Source organism: Melospiza georgiana, chromosome 11, assembly GCF_028018845.1.
Source record: "Melospiza georgiana isolate bMelGeo1 chromosome 11, bMelGeo1.pri, whole genome shotgun sequence".
NCBI classification, from domain to species: Eukaryota; Metazoa; Chordata; class Aves; order Passeriformes; family Passerellidae; genus Melospiza; species Melospiza georgiana.
In genome coordinates, this window is record NC_080440.1 from 16,744,396 (window position 1) to 16,754,440 (window position 10,045).

General features: G+C 57.1%; 2 protein-coding genes across 2 annotated transcripts; both read left to right on the forward strand.

The window, feature by feature from the left end:
- The first annotated feature begins 740 nt into the window (after window positions 1-740).
- On the forward strand, window positions 741-5,406 carry MANF (mesencephalic astrocyte derived neurotrophic factor). Its single transcript, XM_058032020.1, has 4 exons — window positions 741-846; window positions 3,102-3,229; window positions 4,007-4,148; window positions 5,062-5,406. Exons 1-4 carry the CDS (start codon window positions 759-761, stop codon window positions 5,244-5,246), a joined length of 543 nt encoding a protein of 180 aa, XP_057888003.1. The 5' UTR covers window positions 741-758; the 3' UTR covers window positions 5,247-5,406.
- A 426-nt stretch (window positions 5,407-5,832) lies between these two features.
- Window positions 5,833-9,513, forward strand: RBM15B (RNA binding motif protein 15B). Its single transcript, XM_058031920.1, has one exon. It carries the CDS (start codon window positions 5,833-5,835, stop codon window positions 8,578-8,580), a length of 2,748 nt encoding a protein of 915 aa, XP_057887903.1. The 3' UTR covers window positions 8,581-9,513.
- Window positions 9,514-10,045: the final 532 nt, after the last annotated feature.

Below are 10,045 nucleotides of genomic sequence, written 5' to 3' on the forward strand. Positions count from 1 at the left end.
CCACGAGAATCACCAAAGTCCAACTCCTAGCCCTGGCACAGGACAACCCCAAGAATCCCCCTGTGTGCCTGAACAAAAGGCAATAGGCCCAGAGACTAGGATATCAAGTTGGAATTAAACAAACAAAATTTCTTTCTGCAAAAAACACCCACCTAAGAAGCCAGACACAAGTGCACACAGGTTGCTATTTTGACCTCTCCGCTGTCCTTCCTCAAAGCATCCAGTCCCTGTACTCACAGGGAGTACCCAGAGCCGCCCGTGAGGGGCTGTGCCCCCGTCCCGCTGCTACCACCCCTCACGGGACACCCATCCCACGAACCTCCTGCCCACGGGCCTGGAGCGATGCCCCAGCCTCACCTTACGCTGCCTAGCGCTGCTTCATACTGCTTCACACCGCCGGGAGAGGGACGGAGGGGGCAGAGCGGAGCCCGGGCCCGAGCCGGCCCCGCCCGCCCTCAGGTGTGAGGATCTGCCCTTTTCCAAGATGGCGCCCGCGGCCGCCGTCAGGGAGCGCTCGCGAGCGCCCTTCCCTTACCAAAGATGGCGGCGAAGGGGGGCGGGGACCCGCGCCGCCGCTCCGCCGCCTCTCCCCAATCAGCGGCCGCCAACTCTCCCGTGGACGCGACGGCGCGGCCAATGGGAGCGGAGAGCGTGGCGGCCGGGCGGGGAGCGGGCCAATGGGGCGGCGGCGGGGGCAGCCGGTGTGGGGTGGTGGTGCCGGTAGTGCCGGTGCGGCGGGCGCTGCCGGGCGAGGCGGGATGCGGGCGGCCCACGGGCTTTGCGCGGCGCTGGCCCTGCTCCTGCTGCCGGCCGGTGGCCGAGCGCTGCGCGACGGGGACTGCGAGGGTGAGTGCGGCCGAGCCCGGCCCGCGGGCACGGCGGGGGGAGGCCGTTCCTCGCCGCCGTCTCCCGCAGTCTGGCCCCTCCGCCGGGTTGTGGGGCCGGGACGCGGAGCAGCCTCGGGGCTGCGACAGCCCCGTGTGACAGCTCGGCCGCCGGGGCTGGGCCGGGCCGGCGGGAGCGCTGCCTCCAGCGGCAGGAAAAGTCTCCCAAGTCTGGCCAAGTGCGGACGGGCCTGGCCGGGCGCCGCTCTCAAGCGACCGGTGCCGGGGCGGTGCTCGAGGCTGTCCGGTGCCGGGGCGATTCGCCGGGCGGCCCGCGGGGCAGGCGGGGCGGGGCTTCCAGCCGTGCCCCGCGCCGGGGACGGGATCTCCCTTCCGAGGGTGCTGCACTCTGTCGGGAAGTTGCCGCTCCACGGGGTCAGCGGTAGTGTAGAGTCCCCAGGGGAAAAAAGGAGCGACAACTCCGGGAGAGCGGAGCGTGTCCAGGCCGGGAGATCAGCACTGGCGCAGCTCGGCACTGGCGGGGCAGCGCTCCCCGCCGCTGTCCCTGCCGGGTGACGGCGAGCAGGGCAGGCAGCGGGAGAACGCGAGTGAGGTTACTCAGCCGGGACTCCCCCTTAGTCATCCCAGAATTACGGAGTGCTCGGAGTCCTCTCAGTGCGCACAGCCAGGAGCCGCGAGCAGCTGATCCGAATCAAGTCGGGCCCTTTGTGTACCACGGAAATACAAACGCCTGAGGGGTGGAACCTGTTGAGCTGCACAGCAAATTAAGCTGCTCCTGTGCAGTGAGCTGAACAGATTCCCCAAGTGAAGCAAGAAGAACTTGAGGTGGGGCTCTAGTAGCTGGCTGGGAGTTTGGGATACTAATATCCCTCCTCTGCAGTAAGACAGAATGAGGGGAGGGAACCCCGTAAATCAAAACTTCCAGCTGCTGTCGCAGCACTAGACTGGAAAGTTTCTGTCCTACGGTGGCTGTCAGTGTCACTGCCTGCAAGATTTTCACTTCCCAATGGCTTACAGTGGACATCAGTGTGTCTGTAACTGGGATAGATGGGTGGGAGGTAAATAAGAATGTGCTGTATCCATACAAAAAATGTTTTCCAAAATGGCCCATCTCATAATTAGTTCTAGTTCTCATATAATGAGAGTACATTTCTGCTCAGTTCTGTGAAGGCCGTGCTCCATTTCCTGTCATGCCCAATTACTGTGCCATGCATTGTGTTCTGAGTTGAACACAAGTTGCTAATGACAATAATATTTTCCAGTCCCTTCCTGTTGGAGTAAACAAATCCCACAAAAGCCATAACTCATACCTGTTCCTTAGAGGCAGAATGGTTCCTGGCACTCACCTTGCATGGGAAGGTGTGAGAATCCCCAGGTGCTGAGCAGGAATTGGGGGGACTGAAGAGTGCTTGGTCCAGGTGATGCTGATATCCACAGATGAGTTGTGAGCAGCAGGATGACCAAAATCTGACACTCAGGGTGTCCCTGAGTCATCCCACAGGCTGTCTGCCCTCCTTCCCAGCCACACACGGGGCTGCTGCACCTTGGAGCACGTGTGGAGCGACTGCTGCCCAGGGAAGGAGCAATGACCCGTTTGTGCAGCCCTTCCCACAGGCAGGAACTGGGATCTGTCCTCTCAGCTGCAGCTGCACTTGTGGGAGTTGCCTTGTGTCTAAGAGTCTTCCCTCTTTCCATCTGAAACTGCATCAGAAGCTTGTGGAAATGAAAGAAGGAGAAAGGTGCCACGGGGACATAGCATGGGATCACATTTCTTTTTCTCTTGGAAGTAATTTCAGCTGAAGCAGCCTGGTAATCAGTGATACCCTGCTACTGAGTCTCAGAGGATTATGTGCAGAGCTGGTTTTCAATCAGCACTGGGTTTCACACACAGGTTCTTACAAGTTGCTTCCCAAAGCAGCAAGACAACTTTAAATGTACATTTCTGCATGGGAGTGGTTTGGTGTCCATCATATGACCCTGTGCTCACTCAGGACAATGTACAGACACCCCTGGACACTGCCATGGATCTCATTTCTCAGATTGTCACAAACCCTCCAAAACCACCAGGGCATGTTGTTGGTTCACGTGTGCTCTGAATGACTTTCTGAACCATGGGTGAAGTTCAGAAAACTTCACTGTTTTCCAGTTATCCAAACTGTTATCCAAACCCCTGATTCCATTTCCCTACAAGTGTTCTCTAAGAGCTGCCATGAGATTGCTGCTCTGGCTGATAACTCCATCCATCTTCCCTTGCAGTGTGTGTCACATTCCTGGGAAGGTTCTACCAGAGTCTGAAGGACAATGACATTGAATTCACACCTTCCAGTATTGAAAAGGAGCTCTTGAAATCCTGCAAAGAAGCAAAGGGCAAAGAGAATCGCCTGGTAAGTAGGGGGAGTCACTAATATTTCCCTTCTGCAAATGAGGGGAAACTGAGTTTGTATGATGTGGCTTCCCAAGGGCTGTTTTTGCTGGCTCTGTGGCCACAGTGGGTCCTGTATTTTTTATGAAATCTCTTTACCAAAAGATAAAATTTTTTATCTCAATCTCTTTGCCAAAAAAAGAAAGGGAAAAAAACACCACCCTGTCAACAGTGATTGGACTGGCTGGCATCTCACTGTTACTGAAGCAGTGGATATTACAAAACTTTTGTTTGCTGTAGGGCTTCCCTGTCCCTTAAATGGTATTTGGGGTGCTATATAATCTGTTAAAATATTTATACTCTTCAGCTGTTTAGCTGAAAACTAAACAAAGGAAAACAAAATTGCCCTAACTAAAACCAGAGCCAATTTGTGAATGAAGAGGCCCAAGGAAAAGGCCTGAACTAACCTCAGAGAACTGCAGAGATACCATCTGACATGCAGAGGAGGAACACTTCAGAGAGACTCTTTGAAGACGACTTTATTCCTAATCCTGTTCAATTTTTATAAAGTTAAGGAACAAGACCAGCCTCAGCAGCTGTAAAATCATTGCAATGAAAAACACCTGCTCAGTATTCTGGGCTCAGTTAGGCTCCTTTTCCCCAGCTCTGGCAGTCCCTTTGGGAGGTTCTCTAACAGTAAACATTCAGCTGCAAAACCAGGTGAGGACAGGGACAGAAATCTCTGCTTTTAGAAGCTTTTTTCCCATGCATCCCCACTTCACTCTTTTCTTTCCTCTAGTGCTATTACATTGGGGCCACGAGTGATGCTGCCACCAAAATCATTAATGAGGTATCAAAGCCCATGAGTCACCACATCCCTGTGGAAAAGATCTGTGAGAAGCTAAAGAAGAAAGACAGTCAGATCTGTGAACTAAAATACGGTGAGTTGCCTGCACGAGAGGAAATGCCCATGATTTGCTGGGGTGTGGATGACTGGGGGTGAAGCAACATCCTAAAACCACTCAGTCCTGAGTTCTGTAGCCTAGTTAGGTTGCACAACCTGGGTTGCTTTCCATGAACATCCTAGAGAGTTCTATGTAGATGCTTAGGTAAGACTTCTAACCCTTCTTGGCTTCTGCAGGGACTCTGATCAGCCCTGGGATAACTAACTCCCAGGTGTAGCAGCACTGCTGTGCTCACATTGCTGTTTGGATTGTCGTGTTTGGGAGGGTGTGTGGCACAGCCTGTGCTGGCAGCAGGCAGGGGTGTCACTGTGGCAGGGCTCAGGTCCTTGGCTGAGCTCTGCAGTCCCAGCTGCTCTCCTGTTCCCAGCAGCAGGGTGATAAATGATGCTTTCTCACCTCCTCTGATGTCTCTCAGAGCATTCAGCTCTCTATTTCTCATCACCTTCCTTGTACCCTCATGTTCCTAGATGGCTTAGAAATGCCTCATTCTGCTTTCCCTTATAGCTGCCCTTAACACCCCTTGGAGACAGCCCCTTGGATTGGGGGTCTTTGTACTTTTCATTTCTCCTACTAAGGTCATATTGCTTCCTAAAAAGCTTTTTGTTGCTGTCACTTTCTTATCTTTCCCCTGAAATCACTCTGCTACATTTCTTTTATCCAGTGGAAAATAAGTGTTGCTGCTCATGTAATAACGGGGCTTTCAGGGCTATTGTGGAACTCCTGCACAGAAACTGCAACCAAGCCTTCTGTCTTCTAATAATTTTTAGCATTAAGAGCCTTATCTGCTGTCAAAACCTAACGTAGACGTTCCCTGGCACCTCTCTCCCTGTTGAGTTTTGGCTTCCTCGCCCACCTGGCATGTCTGAGTGCGGCTTTGCTCTCTCCACAGACAAACAGATCGACCTGAGCACCGTCGACCTGCGCAAGCTCCGCGTCAAGGAGCTGCGGCGGATCCTGGATGACTGGGGCGAGGTGTGCAAGGGCTGTGTCGAGAAGTACGACTTCATCCGCAGGATCCACGAACTGATGCCCAAGTACGCGCCGAGGGCGGCCGGCGCCCGGACAGACCTCTGAGGGCCGAGACCGGGGCGATGGATCCTGGGGCTCTGAGGGGCGAGACCGGGGCGATGGATCCTGGGGCTCTGAGGGGCGAGACCGGGCCTGTGAGGGGACTGTGAGGGGCGACCTCGAGGCTCTGAGGGGCGACGCCGGCCCCGCGCTTTGTACGGGACTTTCATTAAAGTTCGCCGGTGTGTACCGGGCGGAGCCGTGCCGTGTGACGTGATTGCGGGACACTCCCCCTGCGCCCCCCCGCACCCGCCGGGTTCCGACATCCCCCGTTCCCCCCCCCGGGTTCCGACATTCCCCGTCGTCCCCCCCCCGCCCTCGCTCCATCCGCGGAGCGGCCCCGCGCGCGCCCCCTCAGCCCGCCGAGGGGCGGGGCTTCGCCGCCCGCCCTGATTGGCCGCCCGGCCGTCGCGCGCGGGCGGCGGGAAGCGCCGTGTGACGTCACGGCCCCGTGACGCCAGCTTGCGGCGCGGCGCGCGCGGGGCGATGACGTAGGGCCCGCGCGGCGCGGCGGCCGGAGCCGCCTTCGCTCCCTTTTGTCCAAGATGGCGGCGGCCGCCGGAGGCGCCTCCTGAGCCGCGGGCCCGGCGCGATGAAGCGCGGCAGCGACCGCGACTCGAGCCCGCCGGGGGCCGCGGGCGGACGCGCGGCCGCCGCCGCCAAGCGGCCCCGCGACCGCGACCGCGAGAGCAGCAGCCGGCGCGGCCCGCACCGCAGCTCGGGCGCCTCCCGCAGCAGCCGGGACAAGTCCACGCCCGGCGGCGGCGGCGGAGGCGGCGGCGGCACCACCACCAGCAGCAGCGGCGGCGGAGGCGGCTCCAGCTCCCGCAGCCACCGCGGCGATGAACGCGCCGGCGGCGGCGGCGACTCGAACCACCGCCCGGCGGGGAGCGGCTCGGCCTCGGGCGCCCGCGGCGGCAGCCAGGCCGCCCCCTCGTCCTCCTCCTCCTCCTCGTCCCGGGCGCTCGGCGTGCCCAAGGCCAAGGCGCTGCCGGGCGCCGTGGTAGCCCCGTCGCTGCTGCTGGCCGGGCCGCCGCCGGGCGCCGCGCCCTCGCTGCTGCTGGCGCCGCTCGGGGGCTCGGCCGGGCTGGCCGGGGAGCCGCCCGGCTCCTGCGAGTACAAGACGCTGCTGGTGAGCGGGCTGAGCGCGGCCCTGCCCGACCAGCTGCTGGAGGACGGGCTGTTCCGCCTCTTCCAGCGCTTCGCGGGCGGGGGCGCCGGGGACATCAGTGTCAAGCTCTCCCACACGCCCGAGCTCGGCCGCGTCGCCTACGTGAACTTCCGACACCCCGGGGACGCCCGCGACGCCCGCCGGCACGCCCGGGCCCGGCAGCTGCTCCTCTACGACCGGCCGCTCAAGGTGGAGCCCGTGTACCTGCGCGGGGGCCGGCGCAGCCGCACGCCGCCCCCCGCGCCCTCCCCGGAGCCGCTGGGGTACCTGCCGCCCCTGCACAGCGCCTACCAATACAAGCAGCGCTCGCTGTCGCCGGTCACCAGCCCCTTGCTGCGGGAGCCGCGGCCCCGCCACGCAGCCGCTGCCGCCTTCGCGCTGGAAGCGGCCGCTATCGGGCTCTCCCGGGAGCGGGAGCGGGCCCTGGATTACTACGGGCTGTACGACGAGCGCGGCCGCCCGTACAGTTACCCCATCGTGGCCGAGGAAGACCTGATGCCAGAGGATGACCAGAGAGCCACCCGCAACCTCTTCATCGGCAACCTGGACCACAACGTGTCGGAGGTGGAGCTGAGGCGCGCCTTTGAGAAGTACGGCATCATCGAGGAGGTGGTGATCAAGCGCCCCGCACGCGGCCAGGGCGGTGCCTACGCCTTCCTCAAGTTCCAGAACTTGGACATGGCTCACCGGGCCAAGGTGGCCATGTCAGGCCGCGTTGTGGGCAGGAACCCCATCAAAATCGGCTACGGAAAAGCTAACCCCACCACCCGGCTGTGGGTGGGGGGCCTTGGCCCCAGCACTTCCCTGGCCGCCCTGGCCAGGGAGTTCGACCGCTTTGGCAGCATCAGGACTATTGACTACGTGAAGGGCGACAGCTTCGCTTACATCCAGTACGAGAGCCTGGACGCTGCCCAGGCCGCCTGCGCGCAGATGAGGGGCTTTCCCCTGGGCGGACCGGAGAGGAGGCTCCGAGTGGATTTTGCCAAAGCAGAAGAGACGAGATACCCGCAGCAGTACCAGCCCGCGCCGCTGCCCGTGCACTACGAGCTGCTGGCTGACGGGTACAGCCGGCACCGGAGCCTGGAGCAAGACTTGAGGGTGCGGGATAGGACTCCTCCGCACCTCCTGTACTCGGACAGAGACAGGAGCTTTGTGGAGGCGGACTGGGCCAGCCCTGCCAAAAACGCCGAACGCAGGAACAACCTGGAGAGCTACAGCCGGTCCGTGCGCAGCCGGAGCGGGGAGCGCTGGGGCAGCGACGGCGACCGCAGCGTGCCCAAACCGTGGGAAGAGAGGCGGAGACGCCGGAGTCTTTCCAGTGACCGCGGGAGGACTACTCACTCGCCTTACGAGGACAGAAGCAGGACAAAGGCCAGTGGGCCAGCTCTAGACCGCAGCCCTGACAGGGCTCGCAAGGAGAATCACACTACAGAACCCGGAGCCGAGAAGGAGCAGAGCAACTCCCTCCAGAACAATCGTCACGCGGCCGAGGAGAAACCCCACCGCGAGCCGGCCGATGCTCCCCAGCCCAAAAAAAGGGACAGCGAACGCAATCATCGAACTGGTGAATCGGAATCCAAAACTCACGAGGAGCCAAAATCTGAGACCAAAAAGCTAAAGAATTTATCAGAATATGCTCAGACACTGCAACTTGCTTGGAATGGGCTTCTTGTGCTAAAAAACAGCTGCTTCCCCACCTCTATGCACATCCTGGAGGGAGACCTGGGTGTCATCAACGGACTCCTCAAAGACCATTCATCCGGCGGGAAGTTGACGCAGCTCAAAATCGCTCAGAGACTTCGGCTGGACCAGCCCAAGCTGGATGAAGTCACCCGGCGCATCAAACAAGGCAGCCCCAACGGCTACGCCGTGCTCCTGGCCACCCAGTCCGCCCCGGCAGGGGCAGGGGCCGAGGGGACCTTCCCTGTGGTAGAGCCTGGCTTGCAGCGACGGCTTCTCAGGAATCTGGTCTCCTACTTGAAACAGAAGCAGGCTGCTGGGGTTATCAGCCTGCCCGTGGGAGGGGCAAAGGGCAGGGACAGCACAGGCATGCTTTACGCGTTCCCTCCTTGCGAGTTCTCTCAGCAGTACCTCCAGTCAGCACTAAGGACATTGGGGAAGTTAGAAGAAGAACATATGGTGATAGTTATAGTCAAAGACACTGCCTAGCCCACACTGTCTTTTCAAATTCCATGTTTTCTTTGTGTGTCACACAGCCCAGTTGTTTTTAAGGCTGATCATTTTGGTTAAGGCTCAAAACACCTTGACCAAAGTGGTAAGATTTTTAGTTTCTAATTAATTTTAATACCTATAATATCTATTAAAATTTTAAATAGAGCCCATTTTATTCGTTTTTAATATGTGACACTGTCCGCTGTTGTTCTGTATTTTTATTTTTTAACTGTATGAAAAGTTGTCAGTAAAGCCTTGTTCACTGATGGATTTCTAAACTTGTGCGGTATCCGAGTTCTTGTGGCCAGGAAGGAAGGGTGAGCTCCCTGTGCTGCAGGAGCAGCCAGGCCAGGCCAGGCCCCAGCCCAGTTCAGTTCTCAGATCCCAACCTTGAGCACCGCATTCATCTTTATGTGTCCTTCAAGGTGGGAGGGGAAGGGAGGTTCTTAGTGCTGTATCAAAGATTGAAAGGTTGGTTCTCTATTTTTTTTGTCCTGTTTGCTTTTTATTTCAAAAATTTGAGTCTGGATGCTTTGCTGTTGAGTCTCTATTTGAGAATAGAAGCTTCCCAGGAAGCCAGCAACCAAGGAAGCAAATCCTGATCAAGAATAAAAGTGTTTTTCATTCACACCAAAAAAATAGTTGATACTTAGTAAAAAGTTTGCTGCTGAGGAATGGATGCTGTATTCAAGTTGGTGAGGTTTGAGACCACCTGGCATATGTCTCAGTCATAGAAGTTCTTGAATAAAACAAAGGTTTGACACATTACCAATTTTTATAAAAGGCAAAACAAGCAGAAGGAAAAAAAAGGTGATTTAAGGGGGAACCCCCTTGGGCCCATATTAGATGTGGACAAGCTAGGGGCACAAAGTTGTTTGGTGAGCTGGAGGTGCCCATTTGCAGTCAATCATGTTGTACTACCTGGAATCCTTTATTGAAGGATAAATGGGCTAATTGAAGGATATAGGGCTAATTTTTTTTTCCTAAGGTTTAAATTTGTTTGCAGGCTTACAAAAACACACAGAAACATGTCTGTCTGGCTGAGAATATCTTCTGTTACCACAGGTGACCTGTAACAGAGGAACTACTGGAGATCAAAATCTGAGCTCTCAAAGGGATGGATCTATCACCTTTGCTGTCTTTATGAGGTGGTTGGTTGGGAGCCAGACCCTTTGAGTGCTCAGCAGAATAAGGACGTGGTAACGAGTCCAAGCTGGAGCTAAAATCCACACTGTTCTGTCTGGGGATATTTTTATTTTTTAAAATGATGCCTGTAGATTTTAGGAGACTTACAGAAAATTGTGTGGGATTAAAAATGCTACGTTTTAAAGTTTCTTTAGATTTGCAGGTGGTTTTTTTTGTCGTTGTTCTCTTAGTAAGCAAGTGAACAAATTCCTGGGAGATTTGTCTCGCACCAGTCTCTGTGACCCAGCAGCTCACTTGCTGAGGGTTGCCAAAAACC

Coding starts and splice junctions, on each gene's coding strand:
- RBM15B (XM_058031920.1), top strand. CDS start 5,833: ATGAAGCGCGGCAGCGACCGCGACTCGAGCCCGCCGGGGGCCGCGGGC.
- MANF (XM_058032020.1), top strand. CDS start 759: ATGCGGGCGGCCCACGGGCTTTGCGCGGCGCTGGCCCTGCTCCTGCTG. Junction 847..3,101: donor GCGCGACGGGGACTGCGAGG/GTGAGTGCGGCC, acceptor CTTCCCTTGCAG/TGTGTGTCACATTCCTGGGA. Junction 4,149..5,061: donor GATCTGTGAACTAAAATACG/GTGAGTTGCCTG, acceptor CTCTCTCCACAG/ACAAACAGATCGACCTGAGC.